Below are 22,147 nucleotides of genomic sequence, written 5' to 3' on the forward strand. Positions count from 1 at the left end.
CTTTACAAAGTAGCACATACAACATAATATATGTTTAGTCTAAAAGTCATGAATATGGAATGAAAAAAATCGGACTTGCATGCTAATATCAGTTTCCCTGGCCAAATGAGACTGTGTAGTTCTCTTGGAAATTGATGTAATAAAGATTTCATGATCTTAGTCTTTCTTAAGGTTCAGGAATATTGTTTTTAAAAGGTGGAAACTCCAGAACAGCAATGGTTGCTGCCCTTAGTCCTGCTGATATCAATTATGATGAAACGCTCAGCACACTGCGGTAAGGTTCCCATCTAATGCGACATGGTAAAAAAATAATTCCAGATAATTCATATTTGTAGTTTGTGATCATCTCTAGCTATGCTGATCGTGCAAAGAACATCAAATGCAATGCTGTCATTAATGAGGATCCCAACAATAAGCTGGTGCGTGACCTTAAGGATGAAGTGGCTCGACTGAAGGAGCTGCTGCGTGCACAAGGACTAGGAGACATCCTGGACAGTAAGTGATACATTAAGAACATTCCACACAGTGTAGGCCTAGTCTTAACATTTCTTCTCTTACACACCTTAGTTCCATTGCCTTTCAAACAAAAAATTTATTTTAAATGTTTTTTAAATAGCTGATGCATATCGTGTTAAAACAAAAGCCTTAAAAAAACCTCAGTTGCAACTCTGTTGTGCCACATAGTTTCCCTAAAGGATAAATACCACGTCAATTCCCAATAAAAATACAAGTTGAAGTTGTTTTATCCATTTATTTATCACTCTCAGTAGCTTCACTTAACATCACCATCACCCCCGCTCAAAAAACAACCCCGCAGACAATCAAGACGTAATCACTCAGCGCTCCCTCGTAAACGGTTGATGATTGCCGTAAAAAACAGAGTAAGTACCCACCAGTAGTTGTGTTTGACACATATTACTGGGAAAATATTCCCAGTGACTTTATCCCAAATGAGTTCAGAGAAGAGGCAAGACAGAAATATGGCATTATCAATTCCACCAGCAAGAGCAAGTATCTCTCCTGCACTTGTGCCACAAAACCACTCTCCTGACCTGGATCAAACAGATGAAAATGTTCCTTCGTTGCCCATCAGAACAATGAGATGTCTACCTTGTGTTGCACCATCAGATAGGTTTCCCATTGAAATATCACTGAAGACAGCAAGCTTCAAGGAATCATCATCTCCTAAATTCTAATATTTTTGGGAGACATGTACTTTATTTGCTTCGTGTAGTTTGCACAGTGGCTCGTTTTAAAGTGGATGCAAATTACACTGTATCAAACATGATTTCTGGCCTACTTTATCTGGCCGTCTGTAGCAGCTGACCTATTTTTGACCTCAACTTGGAAATCTCGCAGTCTGTGAGCGGAGAATGATGCTCCAAAGCTTTTGATGGGTCCATAACAATATGTTGTAGAATTTGTATGTATCCATTTTGTTGCATCGCCACTTCTAATTTCACAGTTGCAAAGTTCATGCGCACATAACAAAAGCAATCATGTTCCTCATATCCCACCTGGAAAGCAATTTTGTGGTGGGAAATTATTGTTGTGGGAAAAATGTGAGCCACCTCACATGAAGACATTCACATCACAAGCGAGGATGCAAATTACACAGCATTGTCCATCCAACCAGTAGAAAACAGCAAGATCTACATGTGACATCGTGGCCCGTTTTCAGCAGTGTGGATTTGACTTTATTTTACCAATAGAAGGATGCATAGTCTACACCATAAACACAGCTTCCATACTTTTCAATTAGATTTGAATTCAGGAGGAGGATGAAGATAAATGTCCCCAGACAGTTCTTTACCCCGAAGAAATACTGACTTAATGTGCATGGAGTGCAGCATCCACTGTCTTTGATAGATGACTGCTAAGTAACTTCAGGTACTGTGATGAGCACGTAGGAGAGTCTTTTGGAGGATCTGCAGCTTTACACTCCTCAAAACCCTGAGTTGCCAGACGCGCTTTGGGTACTATTCCATCAGGTGTTACCTTTGGTGTACACACCCACCTGGTGGACCCCTATTTTTGACCAACGTTTTGTAGCTCTTCAAACACCCCATTTTCTTCCAGTTACTAATTTCATCACATTTTGGATTGTTAAATGAAACATCTTCCGTGAGCAAGACATCATTATCTTCCGTGTTGACCAAAACATCATTATTGTTCATGTCAGAACACAGTACTTCGTCAATGTCCAGAGTCTCAACATGAAGATTTGCCACCTGACTCAGGTCATCGGATTTGTCAGGTCATGAGTTCTGTATTTTGTACTAGTTCTTATATTGCCTTTCCAGGTTGGCCCATCACTTGATCTGTATAAAAAACACCAGTGTCTTTGTCCCTCTATTTGATGGCTTGTCCTTGTTTTCATTGTTATGGACCCTCTCCCTCTTACATCCAGTGGCTGTGGATTATCCTGATGATAATAGCACCTCATTGTCAGGGTCATTGTTTCTGTGAATATTATTGTCTTCAGCTTTGTCATTCTCTTTCTTTTTTCTGAGGATCTATAATACCTGCTACTTCACTGGGGTCACCATCAGGCTTTCTTATCCTTGAGTGGTGAACCCTGACATAGGTCCCACCACGAGGCACAAATATCATTACTTTATCTTGTCTTATCACAACTCCAGGGACTTTGCATTCATTACAGTCTGTCTTTTTATTTAACATTTTGTCCACGGTTTCATACTCGTCAGTTTGGACGGAGCTTCTTTCTGAGACCTCTCTATATTCTTTGAGCATTCTACCTCAGTGAATGGTTCCCTTACAGTGTGTAATGTGGTTACATTGTCGCGCCCATACACTGATAGTAGTGGCCTCCAGGGCAGATGGCTTGTCAACTAGAACTCAAGGAAGATTGGGATTTTGTCCAAAAACCAACTGGTACGGCGTAAACCCATTTACATTGTGAATTGTGGTCTTTGTCATTAGTGCCCAATCCAGATCTGTTCCCCAGTCACATCTGTTGTCCAGTTTAACTTTCAGCAGTATTTCTGTGAGTTTTTGGTTTTGGCTATCGAGCAAATCATTACTCCATGAACTCTAGCAGCACTGGTCTTTATCTCAATATTTCATAGTAACCAAATTCCCCTTCGTTATCAGCCGTTATGAAAAGTCAGTCTGGCGGCCCATGGACACTAATCCTGGAATGGATGAAGTGTTTCACTGTCAAACTCTGCTTCTTGGAAGTGTCAATGCTACCAGCTCCAAAACGGTTGAACTGATCAATAATGTGACATGATCAATAATGTAAAGGTATCACGCTTTTGATTCTAGTTCATGTAAATTGACCACGAGAGTCTTGTCGTATCACAAAGCCATGACAACAACCCTCCACACAGTGCGGACGTTATCACTTGGTACTCCCTCATAAACAGTTGATGATTGCTGGAGGCTAACTAAAGAATGAATGAATGAATGCCATTTACTGTCATCATACTTCTGTACAATGAAACTGGAGAGCCTCTCCTGCGACTGTGCATACAGAAAGCCAGTACATGTATAAAAATAAGATTACAAATAAACACAAAAAAATAGAAACACGTGTAAAACAGAGTGCATGAAAAGTGTTGCTCAAGATATTGAAACCAGCATGCATTCATAGTGCAGCTAGAGGAAGGATGAGAGATCAGGGTGGTGACGACTCTTGGTAAAAATACTTTGTCTGTTGCTTTTTGCTTTTGCGCATCTGTGCCACCGTCCAGATGGCAGGAGCTCAAACAGTTGATAATCACGGTGTGTAGTATCCTTAATTATGTTCTGAAAAATTTAACTTAACACCACGAGGCAATGAACATTCTTATAATTATCATATGATAATAAATGGCAAAGGATTTTCAATTGCAGTATTTTTGTGTGTTCAGCCAGGATTGAAGTAGCTCCCAGCTAAAATCTTGTTTACATTTCAGTCAACACATTCTGGAAATATGATCACAAATAATTACTGCAAATACTGTACTTTTACTTTATGCATGACAAACAATGCAAATTTTCTGGGCATATTTGTATATATAAAGCGAGGCTTAGCTTCTTGATACCAAAATTTGACAGGTATAAACTCAGCCTACAGTAATTTGCTTATTCCTAACTACAATTAACCAAACCCATGTCGCCATTTGTTGTCATCATCATCTTCTCATCGTTCTCATTCTGCACAGTAAATAATGTCTAAAACCTATTCCTCCGATTCTTCTCGTTTTGAACTCTGACCACTTTCATCTTTTCCTGCTTCCCTCCCAGTTGATCCTCTGGGGGATGATTGCCCAGGAAGTGGAATCAAATGTTTGTATATGTCTGATTATCAAGCACTGTTTTTGCTGTTTGCTCTGTAGTAATTATGATAACATTGCTTTCTGACCCATGTTAGCGCTATACTGAAACTAGGGCTGGGCGATGTAATTTTTCCCCATTTTAATTTATCAGAAATGTAAGCATTTATAGCAACCAAAAATTCACAAACACAACAACAACACTTAAAAAAACCCAGACATTTTAATGAAGTCTATATTTCAATTGTATGGCTTAATGAGTTGATCTTTTTAAAGCATTGGCAGCCAGGTAGTTTATCCCGTTTGAACACATTACTAACTAAAAGAGCCAATGAATCAAAATAGACACAACAGACTAAATTCTCAAAGATCACCTACTCAATTATTATGTCCATCTCTTTTTGTTGAGACTGAGATGCTAGCTACCTTCACAATTTCAGCACCATTCCTCAGGAAAGAGAGTAACCTAGTTTAGTTTAGTTTCACAGCCGTATCCTTAACCCCCTGATATGAATTAAAATTATGTTAATCGTAAATTTTACATAGATGAAAAAAAATATTTAATATCGGCATATCGCCCAGCCTTAATTAAAACTGCTACCAGCTTTGCATGCAAATGTGAAAAAGCTAGTGCTGAATAGAAACGCAAGGCTTCCCTCGCTGTACTGGTCCAGCTGTGGTTAGCATGCTATCAGGTTAGTATGTGCTTGTGTTTACATCAATGAATTACAGGGCCCCCAATGATCATTAAGAGTGTCCCTCTTTAAGGCCAGTCCCCCATAAGCATAAGGAATAGCCTCATTTTCATGCAATGTCATCCTACAACTCATTGTTTCTCACTTCTTATTTGGCAACTGTCTTTCTTTGTATTTATTTTTTTTCTTACTAATCACCCACTGCAGGTGACAGTGTTCAAAGCTTTAGAATGCCACTGCTCAGTTGTCAAACTGAGGTTCAGAGCTTCAGACCAAAAGGTGCATTAAATAGAAATTCTATGTAGCCTGATCAGAGTCCACTAACCTAGAGTGAATAGTTGGTTTGATAGTGTGCCCTATGCTGTATGCTTAACACTTCTACCCTCGTAACCCTTTATTGTACTAACATTCCCTGTCAATGTGTTTACATTTTAAAGGTATATACATTTTTTTTTCTCTATTTGGTTCTCATGACTGCTAATTGGTGGCATGATGAACGACGGTTAGCACATCTGCCTCACAGTTATGACAACGGAGGTTGAAATCCTGCCCTCGCCTGTGTGGAGTTTGTATCTTCTCCCTGTGCGTGCGTGGGTTTTCTCCGGGTACTCCGATTTCATCCCACTTTCCAAAAACATGCATGGTAGATTAATTGAAGACTCTAAATTGACCGTTGGTGTGAATGTGAGTGCAAATGGTTATTTTTTTAATATGTGCCGTCCTCCAATGAGCTTGCGACCAGTTCAAGGTGTACCCGGCCTCTCACCTGAAGTTAGCTGGCTGGGATAGGCTTCAGCACGCCTGTGACATTAATGAGGAAACGCGGTACAGAAAATTGATGGAAAGATGGACTTCAACTCCTCCAAAAAAGTTCTGTAGTTATTACGTGGTCATTGATGCAAAGTTATTTATAATCCAATACATATACAATATAAAGGGTTTATTTTCTCTTGGTTATATATTTCCTTTTTGAATGGATTGCTTTGCTTCTGGCATGATGTGGAGGAAGGACCAGGTTTTGTGTGTGTGTCTGTGTGCGTGCAAGATAGTCTGCGGGCTGAACTTTGGCAGCATGGCATCAAATGTCATTTAGGGCCATCTTACTGTACCCTTCTGGTTCCAACATTGATACAGGAATAGCAGTTTTCCCACAGACAAATAGGAGTACAATAGCAGTTAGACCGAGGCAGATGGAAATACAAATGTTATTGACTCTTTAGTAGAAGTAAAAGCAGCTAGAGGAAGTAATAGTAAATGGAGTGAAAACTGCTTCTCTGTAGCCCACACTGCATAATGGATGTTTGTCTTAACCTGTTGGTTCAATGTGTGTCTCATATTGGTCTTCCTTCCTTTTGTCCCCCCTTCCTCTCTCCTAATTTTGTATATCATTCATTTTATTTAATGTTTTATCACCCCTTCATCCTCTCCTGGCCCACTTTTCTCTTTGTTGTCATTGTCTTCCTTCCCTCTTGCTGTCGGCTCAGACCTCAAAGACATTCAGAACAATAAGAGTAGATACTTGATAGCCTCAGAGAACCAACGCCCTGGCCATTTCTTCACAGCCCCTATTGGTTCTCTGACAGCCTCTCCATCCTCTGGCTCACTGTGCAGCCAAGTGGCCCTGCAGTCGGCCACCAGCATCCAGGAGCGCATCATGTCCACTCCCGGTGGAGAGGAAGCTATTGAAAGACTCAAGGTAAAGTTGGCTTGTTGGCCACTGCTTCGTTTATTGAATAAACATACACTTAAAATGTTTTTTTTTTTCTTTGTGGGATTGACTTTTTGGGATAAAAGAGATGCTATTATGCACATGTACATACAGGGTACCCTCTGTATTCGCAGGGGTTACGTTCCTTACCCCCTACCCCTGGGAATTCCGAAAATCAAGGAATAATGGACGCAGTATTAAAACTCCTATGTATGATATACTTTATACTATATTTTCGCAACCATAAGATGCACTTAAAAGTCTTAAATTTTCTCCAAATGGACAGCGCACCTTTTTTGTGCACCGATTTCCAAATTCTCCAAATACTTTTTGTGTTTTTTGGGACCGCCTTGAGTTCTCATGCATGCTTTGCGACCCTACTAAGGATGTAAATAATGTTTAAAGTGCATGTTTTTTGTCAATTATTCCTTCAGTCATTGTTTTATTTGTTGTATTATTTGTTAGTCATGCTATTCTGTTTCCTGTGGTGTGATAATTTAAGTTTTGATGTGACACCGTGAGTCAGAACATTAGTTTGACTAATAACTTGCATACACTGTCAGTATGTGGGTAATGTAAGCTTCTTCTGCTTATAAATGTAAAAGTACAACTGTTCCTCACTGCTCCATGAGCACCATCATATGGAAGTTTTAATGTACCCTGAAACACTCATGAACATACATCCTCACTATATCAGGTTGTACTTAGTTGGAATAGTCACACAACAACATTTACAGATTTTGGAACTTGGTGTGCACACAAGACAAACATTAGTGCGCCGTCTATTTAGGAGAAAATTTAAGAATTGTTTTTTTGGTAACTTATTGTCGTGGAAATATGGTACGTTATGGGGGGAAAATTTGAAAACTGCAAAAACATACATTTCTATTTTTTAAATCTATTGTCTGATGTCAAATCAGATTAAAGCTCTCCTGTTTCAGGATAGTCAAGATCACCAAAAATATTTCATTTTGTTAAATGCCACAATAATGAGAGGAATAATTTCTTTAAAAAATTATATTATTTTCCTCAAGGTCAAAGGTTTACACACACAAAAATGACTGTCTTTAAAGAACATGGGAGGTCCGAAATGATGAGGTCATGGCGTTTGAAGCACCTGATGGGTTAACTAACAACATGTGAGTTAATTGACGGTACACCTGAAATGTTTTTAACGCCACACCTCGAACACTCTGCTTCCTTCTCATCATGGGAAAATCAAAAGAAATTGAAAGAAATTGGGCAGGAAATCCGAGGAAGAATCGTGGAGCCCCACAAGTCTGGCCCATGTTTGGGTACAATTTCCAGACGCTTGATGGTGCCAGGTTCATCTGTTCAAACAATTCTACGCAAGTTTAAACATCATGGGAATCTCCAGCCATCACCTTACTCAGGAAGGAGACGAGTCCCAGAGATGAACGTGTTATGGTCCGAAAATGTGCAAATCAACCCCAGAACAAAAGCTAAAGACCTTGTGAAGATGCTGGATGAAGCTCGTAAGAAAGTGTCATTATCCACAGTGAAACGAGTTCGGCACCAACATGGGCTGGAAGGCTACTCACCGAGAATGAAGCAATTACTCCAACAGAAACAAGACAAAGATCTTAACTACTCGAACATGTACTGTGCGCTGATTAAACTAAAGTGGAGCTTTTTGGCCATAATTACCAACGTTAACTCTGGAGGAAAAAGGGGGAAGCTTGTAGACCTGAGAACACCATACCAACTGTGAAGCATGGAGGTCGCAACATCATTTTTTGGGGCTGTTTTGCTGCACCAGGAACTGGAGCTCTAAAATAGACTGCATCGTGAAGGAAGAACATTACATGGAGTTAAGGCAACATTTCATGAAGTCAGCCAAGGAGCTAAAAATATCCAAATGGGTCTTCCAAAATGGAAAATGACCCTAAGCATGCTACCAAAATGGTTAAAAAGTGACTTGAGGATGACAAAGTCAATGTCTTAGAGTGGGTATCACAAAGCCCTGATCTGTATCCCATTGAAAATTTGTGGGCAGATCTCAAAAGGTGTGTGAGAGCAAGGCAATCGACAAATCTGATTCAGTTACACCAGTTCTATCAGAAGGAATGGGCCGGTATTCCCGCAGAGTACGTCAGAAGCTTCTGGAACATTTGACCCAAGTCATGTGGTTAAAAAAAAATGCTACTTAGGAAATGTACCGTAATTTCCGGACTTATGCTTTCAACCCTGCGGCTTAAGCAATGATGCGGCTAATTTGTGCAATTTTTCTAACGGCCGCAAGGGGCCCTCAAGCAGAAAAGGTAAGAGTGAGACAGGTGGAATATATGTGTCAACGAAGACGCAACTTAAAAGTAACTTCACGCTTTGTGCATGAATAAAATTAGCATGAACAGACCCTCATCATGGAAAATTCAAGAAGAAATGCATATGGTGCAGCGTTCAAGTTAAAAGCAATGGAGCTGGCTGATAAAGAAAGAAACAGAGTTGCTGCACTTAAACTTGGCATAAATGAATTGATGGTGAGACGGTGGAAACGGCAGCGGGAAGATCTGGAGCAATGTAAAAACAAAAAAAGCTTTCAGAAGTAATAAAAGCAGGTGGCCTGAACCATGTTGCTACTGTGTTACTGCAGCGTCTCAGTGACTTTTACCGGTATGTTTTTTTAACCAGCCCTGTTAGTGCTGTGTTACTACCTTAATGCTGGTGTGTTACTGCCACGTCACAGGCACTGTTTGGAAAGAAAAGCTACGGTATATTATTAAAACTTTGAAAACTCTTTCTGTGTGCCGTCTTTCTTTGGAAATATCTCACGTTTCAATGTGGGCACATTCATCTTATAAACAGGTGCGGCTTATATATGTAAAAAAGGTTTTGTCCTTTAAAAATGTACTGGGTGAGTAATCAGGTGCGGCTTATAGTCCAGAAATTACGGTATGTAAACTTTTGACTTAAAAAAAACATACATATAACATTCTCTAAGAAATTATTATATATAATTCTAATAATCCTTAGTGTGGCATTTAACAAAATTAAATAATTTTGGTGATCCTGACTGACCTGAAACAGGAGAGGTTTCATCTGATTTGACTTCAGACAGTGAGACATAAAAAATGGTGTGTTTTTGTCATGTATGTAAACTTCTGGCTTCAACTGTAATTTTGTTGACGTAATCTCTTGTCTGTCTTAAACAGTAAGTTTGCACAATGTAAATTTCATTCAGCCCATGTTAACAATCACGTTAAGTAATTTCAAATCATCATCATCTTATTCTCCTCATATGACTGAGTAGCTGACTCTTGATTCAGTAGTGCACCCAACCAAAGATAAGCTCCAGTTACCATGACAACCACAGTACCCAAACTGTCTCTCATTAAATGACGTCAAACCCAAACGTAGATGTGGAAGAAAGTGGACAGAAATAGCTCCTGAGCAATTCCGGTTTAGCTCCACGAGTGAGGCACAGACTAGTCAATGGCAGCACACGTTTATTTACGTTATCCCATTGCTTACCCTTGAGATCCATGTATAGAAACATGACATAAGATATAGAAATAATTAAGAATTAATCAGATGACTTAAACTTTCCTCAACAAAACCAGAAAAAACATTCGTTCATGCTTTCATTTTTCTGTTTTAGGAATCTGAAAAGATCATTGCTGAGCTCAATGAAACCTGGGAAGAGAAGCTGCGAAAGACTGAAGCTATCCGCATGGAGAGGTCATCATCACATCACATATTACTATTCTGTCTACCCACTGCGCTGTATTGAATCTTTGGTGTCACTATTTTCAAAATATCGTGCACATGATCACTTCTCATTCCTTCTCTCCATTTGACACATGTTAATCATCATTGACAGTGTGTATTCTGTTAGCCACAGTGCAACACATCCAAACACAGATTTTAGAACACTGTGTCTTCTCTGCAGGGAGGCATTACTTGCAGAGATGGGCGTGGCAATCCGTGAAGATGGAGGCACTTTGGGGGTGTTCTCCCCTAAAAAGGTAGGTACACATGAGGACACTGGCTGTGGGATATATTTTAAGATGGTATTTTTTTAATTCACTCCCCTCCACTTTTGCTTCCTCTTTAATGTTTTCATGGGTTACTGTATTCCTCAAGAAAGCTTCTTGTCCTTGCACCATTTTAGATTGGCTAGATTGTTTCTTCTTATCTCTTATTATTTTGGTTTTATCCTCATGTTTGATCATTTGCCTCCATGTATTCAGCTCAGCCATGAAAGTCCATTTGATGAACAGTTTGAATCTTTTACCACCAAGAAGGTTCGTTCTGTCAAGTTGGCACAAAATTTATATTCCTCAGTCATCCCCTTAGTAAGAATAATTCATTACTGTCCCGCTCCCACTTTGTATACTGTATCTTGTAGACTACACTCCAAATATCTTATGGCTTATGATACCTTAGAGGTTACATTTCACATAAAATAGTTTGATGATCCCTATTTCCACTGCACTGTACCTATTCATGTCAAAATAGCTCTACACACTGTTACTTTTTTTTCATTGACAAAAACATGTAGTACTATAAAGTACTATTTCCACTACCTGGTTAGCCAGGTTTTCAACGCTGCCGAGTTGCTACCATATGCGTAACATTAACCAATGCTGCTTGCTCCTAGGTTGAAATTGGGCATTTGCCCTCATTGCAACATTTGAGGAAACACCGCTTCAAGTTACAAAAATGAAACCCACATACCTGTAGCTATATTTTACTTTTCTACTACTTTAGCTTGGAAAGATGAAGTAATACGAAGACTCGTATTATACTCTAGTCTCCACTTTCCTCCAGTGAGTGTTTTATGCCTGCCTGCAGTCTTTTCTCAAATAAACAAGGCTTCCATATTGTGGCCAGTGGCCAGATTGTGAAAAGTTGTACTGCTTCGTGCTTGAGGTCGTCAACGTAGTCTGGTTTTGCATTCTCTCAGAGAAATATTTTGAAATGGAAAAAAAAACGGTTCTCCCAAATTGAAGCGAGTAGAATACAGTTGCTGTGTAGTGGAAAAGCTCTTGTCCTGACTTTCCTTATACCTGCTTTTGTGACTTGTGAACCAAAGTCATAATTAGAGTCGTCCTGTGCAGTTGATATTGATTTGTTGATTCCCAATTTTTGTTCACTTTTATTTGTCTTCATTCTTTTTTTCTCATTTACTGCTGCTCCATTGGTTAGCATTTCAATGAGAAGCCTTGTGATCTCTATACAGACTTTAACGGGGTCTTCTCCCCAAAGAAGGTTAGTTGTTTTACAGAGAACTGTGTTGTGCTAGCAGAGATTAATCAGACTGTAGCAAAATGTATCTACAATAGCTATTTATATACATTATTTGATAGAAAATGGGGCCCACTTTGTTTCCATTACCCGGTTTATATTTCTCTTTTCATACTGTGTTATGGTTAACCATCTCTTTATCATATTGCTCCTGTAGACTCCTCACCTTGTTAACTTGAATGAAGATCCTCTCATGTCTGAGTGTCTACTATATTACATCAAAGACGGAATTACAAGGTAAATCAAACATCATGTATGTCTTTGAAATTGCGAACAAAACTTTCAAACATATAAATAAAACATTTGTCCAGTCAAAAATAAAAGGCAGCCATAATACATACTGACTACTATTTTTGCTACTGTATTCCATAAAAGGTTTGTTACGTTTTTTCTGCACGTTTCATATTTCTTCTTTTTAACTAACTATGTTAGAGCACCTTCTCGCGTTTTCTAATGCCACTTAATAGATTGAACATTCTTGTCTTTCTGTACTCAAACTGTGATATTAGTGCTATAAAAAAAAATTGTTTTGGCCAATGGGAACTAAAAATCTTTTCCGTGATGTGGTACCTTCTTTTTAAAAAAAATTTGGCTCATCTGCTAAGAACATTTGAAATTAGTGATGATGCACAAAAAACATCCGCACAGATGAATCAACCTTTGATACTATTTAGCAGGCAGTTAAAGGTCCCGTTTAATGTCTGAATCAGACTTTTTGCAGGAGAATTAAAATTGGCTTCTGTAATGGTTTCAGGGTGGGACAGGCTGATGCCGAAAGACGGCAGGATATCGTCTTAAGTGGTGCTCATATCAAGGAGGAGCACTGTATTTTCCAAAGTGAGAGGAATCCTAGTGGAGATGGTGAGAAACCATCTTCTTTGATTGTGCCGGTTGTGTAGTTGAATAAAGTTTTATTGAACGATAATCCCTTGGTTTTACAGTTGAATAATGTTTTACTGAATGATCCCTTCCTATCATAAATCCAAATTAAAAGCCGATGCCAGCTTCCTGCAAAATCAACACTCATATCTATGGATAAAATTGATTGATTAATATGGACTTCTATAACAGAAAATGCAGATAGTTCTTAATTATTGCTTGGTGTGTTTCTGCTGAAGTTGTCGTCATGCTTGTGCCCTGTGAGGGATCAGAGACGTACGTCAACGGCAAGCGTGTTGAGGACTCTATTCAGCTGCGTTCAGGTGTGTTCATTTGACCTGAGACCAATCGTAATTAAAAAAAAAAAAAATCGACACAAAAGAACAAACAGAAGCATTGAATCAAGCAATTGCAATTTTTTCCCTGCTTATTTGTCCAACTTGAACCCTTTTAGGAAACCGTATTATTATGGGAAAGAACCACGTATTCCGCTTCAACCACCCCGAACAAGCTAGGGCTGAAAGGGAGAAAACACCATCTGCCGAAACCCCTGTAGAGCCGGTGGACTGGACCTTCGCTCAGAGAGAGCTGCTGGAGAAACAGGGCATTGACATGAAACAGGAGATGGAGAAAAGGTGACACTTGTAATTAAATACAAACCATTTATCCCAGTATTACTGTGCAATGTATTTTTCGAAGCTGACAGTCTTTTTGGATAGGCTCACTGAGATGGAAATCCTATACAAAAAGGAGAAGGAAGAAGCAGATCAACTTCTTGAACAGCAGAGACTGGTGAGTTCAAAGCAGCTGCTATTCCTACAAACTTAGAACTGACTTTGAGTGTTATTTTTTGCTTTTTGGTTTTACACTTGGCTTGTTGTTTTACAGTTGTAGCAAGTGACTGCTATGGGTGAAAGACCAAAATGTTTAGGATTGTTTCTGTCTACGAGTTGTCACAGCTATAGGCAGAGTTTTGAGTGATACAGCTAAATTCTCTTTTATATGATGTAAGAGTTTTGAGTCATTTGTAGTCAATTTCTAATGGCCCATTTAAATTGCCTAGTACTAATTCTCACACTGAGCTAGGTGTGCGTGTGCCAGTGCATGTTTGTTTTTCTTGCATGGAAGTTTCCTTGTAAGCAGATGATCTTTTAAATGATGTTCTCTAGCAACTTGAAGGAGTGAGAATTAGATTGTGAAGCTTTCTCCTCTTTCCAAAACTCCTTGGTCATTTCTCTTGTATATTCTACTGTGCATTTGAATCTTGCAAAACAGCAGGTATCAAGTAGGGATGGGCATTTTACAATGACACCTTGATTGAAGGAAAAATTCCTAATCACTTAAATTATTGTTTTTGGTAACTTTTTTTTTTTTTTTTACCAGGAGAATTTCTCTGAATGTTCTGATACTGTTTTAATGTGTGTTGCTTTGAACAGTTTAATGCAACCTTTCAGACTTAAACCACTGCAGAGGTCTGCGTGGATGTAACTCAAATTTCTTTAGCATAAAACTTGTTGCCCTTGTTACAGACAACAGTTAAGTGCTTCTACTGGTTTCTCTGGACTTTATTCGACCTCAACTGCATCCAGAAACTGTTAATCGGTTTTACACAATCTACCAAATTCTTGATTGCCAGTTCATCAAATAATTGTGTATCATGTCCATCCCTAGTGTTCAGTGTGTTAAATTTGATTAAAAATTTTAAAATGGACTACCTGAATCCAAGCACAGTTTTATAAATGGAGGCTGCTTTTGCATGGTTCATGTTAATGGCATGTATTCTTAACTCACTCGGTGGTGGCTCTGGACAGGGTTCTCTGTTGGGCTCCTTGACCTTCAGCTGGCTAAAAATTTGCTTTGACTAGACTAGAATCCTTATTCTTGATTTTCATCTCTTCAATGCAGTTGCTGACATGTACACTGCATGCTGAGAGCAAAAACTCTTGTCGTAGTTTTTGGCAGTGACAATGTGGTTTCTCATTGACTTCTTTGACCCACTGTTTTCACGAATGTGACGTCTGTGTTAGCGCAGTAAAGGCGCCCCTCACTCACAGTGTTTTCACTGCTCACGGCAGTATTAGTGAATAACAAACCTGCAGTATCATTTCAGAGCAAAAGGTGTCAAAGTCAAAACTCCCAGTGACAAAACTTTTCTGTTACAGTTCGGTTGTTCACGGGTTTTAAGATCAGCAAAACTCAAGACATCTATATTTCGTGGTTGTGATCTGTAATGTTCTTTGTCTGGCAAAATGAGAAACTTCATTCCCTTTCCAACTAACCTTTCTTGTTTGTAGTGGATTAATGCCTTCACCACAGTCTGTCCTCTTTCTTCTGGCTCTCTGCTCAACTGCAAGTACACACTCTTCTAACTCTCAGCTAATACTAAAGACACGCAAACCCTCTGGACTGTACGGGGAGAGCTTCCAAATCCGAGAACGTACATGCATGCCTGCCCCAAGTAGTATGTTTGGGACCCAACTTTCCAATTATGAAGAGGAATTTGACGAAACTTACCAGATGCGCTTCAGTTGGCGGCTTTTGTCCTTTGTTGATATTTCCTTGCTCATTGTGACGGGCATCATCAACTTTTACTTTTAATATCAATATGCAATGTTGGGAGCAATATTGTTAAAGCTTGGAGCAAACCTTGATAGCACATCTCTTGAGCTGTCAAATTCGTTCAAATAGTTTCATGTCAAATTATCAATTTTTCCAACAGAGGATCTAAAAGAATAAGGCAGACAAGGAAGTCATTGGAAGCCACTATTAAGTTTGTTTTTTCTTGTAACTATAATTTTGTTGTCCAGTGGGAAGAGTATGGTGCATGTTGACATACTGTACATCTGGTAATATTATGATGTATGCAAAATATTTCACATTGTTCAGCTGCATTAGTCTCCCCCAATTCTGACCATGAAAATGTAGTGAGTTAAAGTACTTCCATTTGAAGTTCCCAATTTGCATATTCATACATTTGTGTGCATCTTTATTTAAAAAGCATCCTTCATCCTTTCTTTGATTTCCCATTGTAATTTCTCCTTTTTTGGGGGGGACCATTTGGTTTGTTTCCTGTGTTGTTCTCTCAAGGATGGCGACTCTGATAGTGGGGATGACTCAGATAAGAGGTCTTGCGAGGAGAGCTGGAGACTGATCACCTCCTTGAGGGAAAAGCTGCCCCCCAGCAAACTACAAACCATAGTGAAAAAGTGTGGATTACCCAGCAGCGGTAAGAGAAGAGAGCCCGTGAAAATGTATCAGATCCCTCAAAGGCGCCGTATCACCAAGGACTCCAAGTGGGTGACCATCTCTGACCTGAAGATCCAGGCAGTTAAAGAAATCTGCTATGAGGTAGCGCTCAATGATTTCCGCCACACACGTCAGGAAATCGAAGCGTTGGCCATTGTGAAGATGAAGGAGCTTTGCGCCAGCTACAGCAAGAAAGACCCCAATGAGCGGGACTCATGGAGGGCAGTGTCTCGGGATGTGTGGGACACCGTAGGGGTTGGTGATGAGCGTATCGAGGATGTCATCACCAATGGGTCTCGAGCAGGTGGGGTTGTCATGGATGAGCTAAAAGTGCACATTGATAAACTGGAGGACATCTTGCAGGAGGTCAAGAAACAGAACAACATGAAGGATGAGGAGATCCGTGCCCTCAGGAATAAAATGGTGAAAATGGAAAAAGTCCTTCCACTCATCACCCCTGAGAGTCAGGAGAGACCTCAGAGTACAGACCCTCCATCTAGCACAGTGAGTACACCAAGCTCTCAACCTCCGATGTCTGAAATATCGCATGTGGAGATGGGAGAGACTCAGGCAGGTCAAAGCGCAGGAGATGATGCAACCCTAAAACGAGGCCAAATGCGTTGGATACGCCAAGAGCAGCTACGCCTTAAGAGCTTCCAACAGCAAGATATATCCAAGCACCTCCGCCGCCACACCGGACCCCACCGATTTATACCTCCAGAAGACCGCAAGCTACGTTTCCCATTTAAAAGTAACCCCAAACACCGCAACTCATGGAGTCCTGGTACTCATATCATCATTACAGATGAGAAGGTAATTGAGCTAAAAGTGCCAAAAGAAGCTGTTGAAGAAGAAGAAGCTGAAAGCCAGGATGTTTTTGTTCAGTCTCAGGAAAAGATAGCCGCTTCCGTCATAGAAGTCACGCCCCCCTTGCCAAGTCCGTCGGTGCAGCGTCAAAACAAATATTTGGAGCACGGAATACACCAAGGTCAGAGACCTAATTATAGGAATAACCACCATCAACAGCCACATGAAAGAGCGCGCAGCAACTCATTGATCCTCCGCCAGCGGCCCTCAGGTTCTGCAGACCACGGGCAGCAGCCTGAAGCCAACCGGAGGCACACCCAGGTCTTCTACCACCCCCGCCACTATCACAACCAGCCTTCATACCCCCAACCCCACCTCCAGCAGCCGTACCATTACAATAACACAATGTACATCGAGGGCAGCTTCAGCGGCTACCAGCCGTACCATCACCCCGAGCATATTAACCAGCAAATCAACTTTCAGCCACCACCTCAGATCCGAAGGCAAATGTCAGCTCCCAATTTGAAAGCCAGCAGAGAGACAGTGGTTTAGAAATTCAAGTGAGATGTTTTAAAGTCGGCAAAAACATTACAGATCACAAAAGAGTTTCAAAAGACTGTTGTTGGTTGATCCAAAACTAGATGTATTATAAAAATTCTATTACTGCTATAACATGTGCTGTTTTATCACAATATGCATGCCATGCTCACTGTTTATTTTTCATCCAAGTCAGCAATCATGTTTTGATTTGCCAAATATATCCTGGTTGACTTTCAGCATTTACAGATTTGGCTTTTACTTCTTTTTGTTTTTATTTTAGTCACTTCATCATGAACACAAAAACGTGTCCATTTTTTTTTTTTGCTCTAGTACACACTTTGGAAACAAAAATTGTGAATGTTAGGATTCGAATTAAATGTTTAACTCATTGTTGTGAATGCCACTGAACCTCAGTTTGAATCATTGATGGATTTTAGCATTTTTAACATTTTAACGTTGTACATGGAATCGCTTAATGCACAATTCAGCTTTCGAGGCTGCTTATAAAAACTGGTCAATGAAAGTAGAATTTAGAATTTACAGTCATTGTGTTTTACAACCGTTAGGATATGTAGTTATATTTCTACATGCTTCGCATGTTGCTTGATTTCAATTTTGGATGCATGTTGTCAAAGACCTACTGTACCTTAAAGAGTTGGAAGGAAGACACTATTGAACGTGTGTTCATACAGTTTAAATAACACAGCCTATAACCAAGTATCAGTTATTCAATGAAAGCTAGGTCACTCTTTTAACTAGTGCCTGTTGGAGAAACGGTATTTTATGCTGCTTGAAACCAGAACCTGTAGTTATTTTGTTTCAATATTGTATGGCCTTAAGATCATTGGAGGAAATCAAAGACTGTGCATGATGGGATACTTGGACTATTAAGTCTTTTTACGTTTCTATACTTTTTCTCGCCTATGCTGTTGTGAAAATAGAAGGATATAACCGTGACTTATGCAACACGTAGTCCCCGTGTTCTGTGCTGAATATCGTTTACATGCTACAACTTAAATGGCTCATAAATGTTTATTAAAAATTGCCCATTTAATGTTTTCACTGGTGCATATGACAACCGGGTAAGCTGGAAAGTACAGTGTACACAATCCAATGTACAGTGTATTGTTCTTTTGAAATACACTGTACATGTATCTGTGTGAAGTGTCGTTTCAAAGTGTCTGGTGTACATCTGCTGTTTTGAATTTCCATAATCAAAGTGCCTCATGGTGCTCATGCACAAAACTGTATTCAAGTATTTTGTGACACGCAATGTACTTAACTGTCGGAACCGTAGTGTCCACGGGGTTGCAAAAGAATATACTGTATTGACATTTTATGTTGTCACCGGTTTATTACTGTAATAAATTCATACGCTCCACACACGCCTTTCTTATAAATGGGAGTTATGCTACATACGTGTACAGCCGAAAGGCATGGAATTGGCTCCCCACTTAACAATGCATCTTTCATTTGTAATGCCACACAGGCAGTCATCGAGCTGCAAGCCATGAAAGTTGTCACGTGGGACCAAGATGTTGGCTGCAGTACAGTACAATATGTTCAGCAAAAAGAAAATCCCCTGTCTCTTCTCCACGGTAGCAAGAAAAGACATTCTTGTAAAATTTATATGGAAATGGGGAGGAGAGCTGATGACACGGGATGCGATGTTCGGTTGTCCAAATTCCACTGTCCGTAAGCAGCTGGGTAATATGTTGGAGTCACTGCAAAGCATCAGTCCAACTTCAAATCAAAATCGGTGTAAAACTAACTATTTGCTACAAAACATGGTTAACTACAAAAATACTTTAACTGTTAAATTTTGCCCATACAGCCCGAATGCAGTATTTTTTGGTTTGTTGTTTTTGGTTGAATTTGGTGTACTTATCTTATAATGCCACCAACACCTCATTAAGTATTGTGCATCATGTATTTTGTCTCAGTGTATAAATATTACATCACAAAAGGCATAGTCACATGTCACAATGTTATTTTTTTCTCATATTTTTATTGGATAGCTATTATTATTATTATTAAAGATACAAAATACATCACTCTGTTCTATTAAGCCAATGATTCTTTGGCTACATCTCTGGCAAAGAAAGACTTCAGTAAATGTTGGACTATGTTAGAATGTGTAGTTTGTTGGTAGGATGTCAGCAGGGAGGTCAAATAAAAATGACAAGGCTGCATTGTCTTCCATCAAGACACTGAACAAAGACGATGAGGTCACCAGGACCGGAGGCCGTGCTACGCTCATGATGATGACGATGATGATGATGGTGGCGGCGCCCCTCATTGGATTACATCAGATTTATGCTTCTTCAGGACCTCACATCTTCTCTTCCAGTCATTGTTCCCTCAACACACAATTATTTTCAAAAACTTTGTAACTAATTCCCAATACAGCCTGTAACTCGTCGTGACTGCTAGATGAACTCTGCAGGTGATGTGGCTGATCCAAATTTGTCTGTGTGCTCTTTCCTCTTCACTGTGCACGTTCAGGTTTATGAGAGCAAACTGCAGGAACTTCAGAAACAGGTTGAGACTCGTTCTTTGGTTGCTGAAACGCCGGATGAGGAAGAGCTAGAGGAGGAGGAGGAAGAGGAAGGTTTGTATTTGAAATATTTACTGCAGCGATTGTTTTTCCAATTTCAGTGAAGTCGTACAGTATAAAATAAATATCGTTTATGTATGAGATGTCTCGCTAGGAGGTCTTGGAAATTCCGCATCACTACTGAATTCAGTTGGAATGATATATAGTATACAGTGCTTCTAGTGGCTTGTAACAATTATTTTTGTTTATGTATGTTGCTGTGTGAATTAAATATGGAAATACTCTTAAGCAGCCAACATTTTTTTAAGTTAAGAAAAGTTTGTTTCTGATGGGGTTTTACATTTTAATTCTGATGGATAACTAGCATTGCTGCATCACAGTTCAGAGGTCTGTTGTTCAAATCTCAGGATTCCAGTGAAGAATTAACACGTTATCCCTTTGTTTCCTCTGGGTACTCTGGCTTCCTCTCACATTCCCAAAGTCGTCAGTTTAGGTCAATGGAAGACTCTTACATTGTATGGGAGAGCGTGAATCGTTGCTTTCCTGTACGTGTCCAGGGTGCAACCTGTAAGTCGGAAAAGACACCAGCAGACCTGTGACACTAATAAAAGAAAATAGAGGGGTGGATCACAAAGGCACATTTATTGAGATGCTCACTTCTCATGGGAAATAACAATTGGTGGGGAGGAGGGAGGCGGGGGGGTTGGGTGGTCAGGGAACAGTTCCACAAGATGTTTTCTCCGGACTTCCTGGCAGCCTTCTAAATGCGTGCATTGTCTCTTTCCATTCCACAGTTCCGTGGACTCAGCATGAGTTCAACCTGGCCCAGTGGGCCTTCAGGAAGTGGAGGTTCCACCAGTTCACATCACTCCGTGACCAGCTCTGGGGGAACGCCGTCTACCTAAAGGAGGCTAACGCCATCAGTGTGGAACTAAAGAAGAAAGTAAGGAAAAAGACATGACTTCACATGCCCCTCCTTTTAAAGAAGCATTCAAAGGTTACGATGAATGAAAAGGCAGGAATGATGCTAAAGGTATCATCCAATGTGTCGTTCCCTGTGGATACAATATACAGTCGATGGTTTAACGATAGACCAGTTCACATTTATGATAACATAAAGGTCAGTTAAATCTTGAGTTTGAGAAAATCAATTTGCCACTCTGTCATCAGGAGTTCAGTAGGAGTGGTTGTCATGTCCTTCAAAGCACTAAATGATTGATTGTGGACATAGCTTGCGTGCCACAAAGACTTTTTTTTTTCATTGACACAGTAAATAATTTATTACCATTGATTTTCATTGGTCTCCTTCCTTCATGACAAAACACTCGAGCCGGGATTTATTCATCTGTCCCATTCAAACGGAATTTAGGCACATTGCTGTGCACTGGACCCACTTTTGAGTTCCATGTTTCGCACCACACCACCTTTCAGGTCCAGTTCCAGTTCGTATTATTGACGGACACCCTTTACTCGCCTCTGCCGCCGGAGCTCTTACCGCCAGAACCAGAAAAAGACTCCAGGCCTTTCCCTCGCACAGTGGTGGCTGTAGAGGTTCAAGACCTGAAGAATGGAGCCACACACTACTGGTCCCTTGAGAAACTCAAGTAATAACTGCCCCACTCACCTGGCTTTAGTAACTTCTGCTTATTGAAAAATCTGCAATCTTCCCACTTAATACACAGACAACGACTGGATCAGATGAGAGAGATGTATGACCGTGCAGGAGAACTGGCTTCTACGCATCAGGAGGACTGCGGGGAAGGCGCTCTGACTGGAAATGACCCCTTCTATGATCGCTTTCATTGGTTTAAGCTTGTGGGGAGGTACGTAAAATACAGGAAAATACACACATCTTTGATATTCATCTTTTGATTTTTGTTACAGTTGGTGATCTCATATGATGTGATACATTTTGTGTTTGTGGCCATTTATTAGTGATCACTTGGTTTGAAATACACGCAATTGTTTTCTTGAATCACAGTTTTTATTTGTGTTATAAGGTTTCCTTTGTATTCCAAATGTGTAAATGATATCCGTTTTTCACCAATTATTTGTTTTGTCTTTCTCATTTATTTTCTACATTTTGTTCATGGACATTTATATGTTCTTTTTGGAGTTTTGGATTTCCTCCCATTCCTCATCTGGTACATTCATTTAACCTTATGTT

At 39.9% G+C, this 22,147-nt stretch overlaps 1 protein-coding gene across 9 annotated transcripts in view; it reads left to right on the plus strand.

Moving 5' to 3' along the window:
- The window catches only part of kif1b (kinesin family member 1B), a 67,800-nt gene that overhangs the window by 27,590 nt on the left and 18,063 nt on the right, over positions 1 to 22,147 (plus strand). For 3 of the 9 annotated variants that reach the window (XR_009797008.1, XM_061833984.1, XM_061833987.1), the window contains exons 11-24: positions 196 to 274; positions 353 to 495; positions 6,460 to 6,671; positions 10,303 to 10,382; positions 10,594 to 10,669; positions 12,109 to 12,188; positions 12,706 to 12,812; positions 13,070 to 13,153; positions 13,285 to 13,465; positions 13,550 to 13,622; positions 19,929 to 20,034; positions 20,775 to 20,923; positions 21,412 to 21,584; positions 21,663 to 21,803. Coding sequence is in view for 8 of the 9 variants with exons in the window: in XM_061833984.1 (XP_061689968.1) it covers positions 196 to 274; positions 353 to 495; positions 6,460 to 6,671; positions 10,303 to 10,382; positions 10,594 to 10,669; positions 12,109 to 12,188; positions 12,706 to 12,812; positions 13,070 to 13,153; positions 13,285 to 13,465; positions 13,550 to 13,622; positions 19,929 to 20,034; positions 20,775 to 20,923; positions 21,412 to 21,584; positions 21,663 to 21,803 (1,684 nt within the window). In the remaining variant the exon portion in view is untranslated. Of the gene's footprint in view, positions 1 to 195; positions 275 to 352; positions 496 to 4,251; positions 4,294 to 5,182; positions 5,255 to 6,459; positions 6,672 to 10,302; positions 10,383 to 10,593; positions 10,670 to 12,108; positions 12,189 to 12,705; positions 12,813 to 13,069; positions 13,154 to 13,284; positions 13,466 to 13,549; positions 13,623 to 15,917; positions 19,435 to 19,928; positions 20,035 to 20,774; positions 20,924 to 21,411; positions 21,585 to 21,662; positions 21,804 to 22,147 lie in introns of those variants that run through there. The other 6 variants (XM_061833985.1, XM_061833989.1, XM_061834004.1 and 3 more) reach the window with 5 other exon arrangements.

The sequence above is a fragment of the Syngnathoides biaculeatus genome, chromosome 2, assembly GCF_019802595.1.
Source record: "Syngnathoides biaculeatus isolate LvHL_M chromosome 2, ASM1980259v1, whole genome shotgun sequence".
In the NCBI taxonomy this organism is placed as follows: domain Eukaryota; kingdom Metazoa; phylum Chordata; class Actinopteri; order Syngnathiformes; family Syngnathidae; genus Syngnathoides; species Syngnathoides biaculeatus.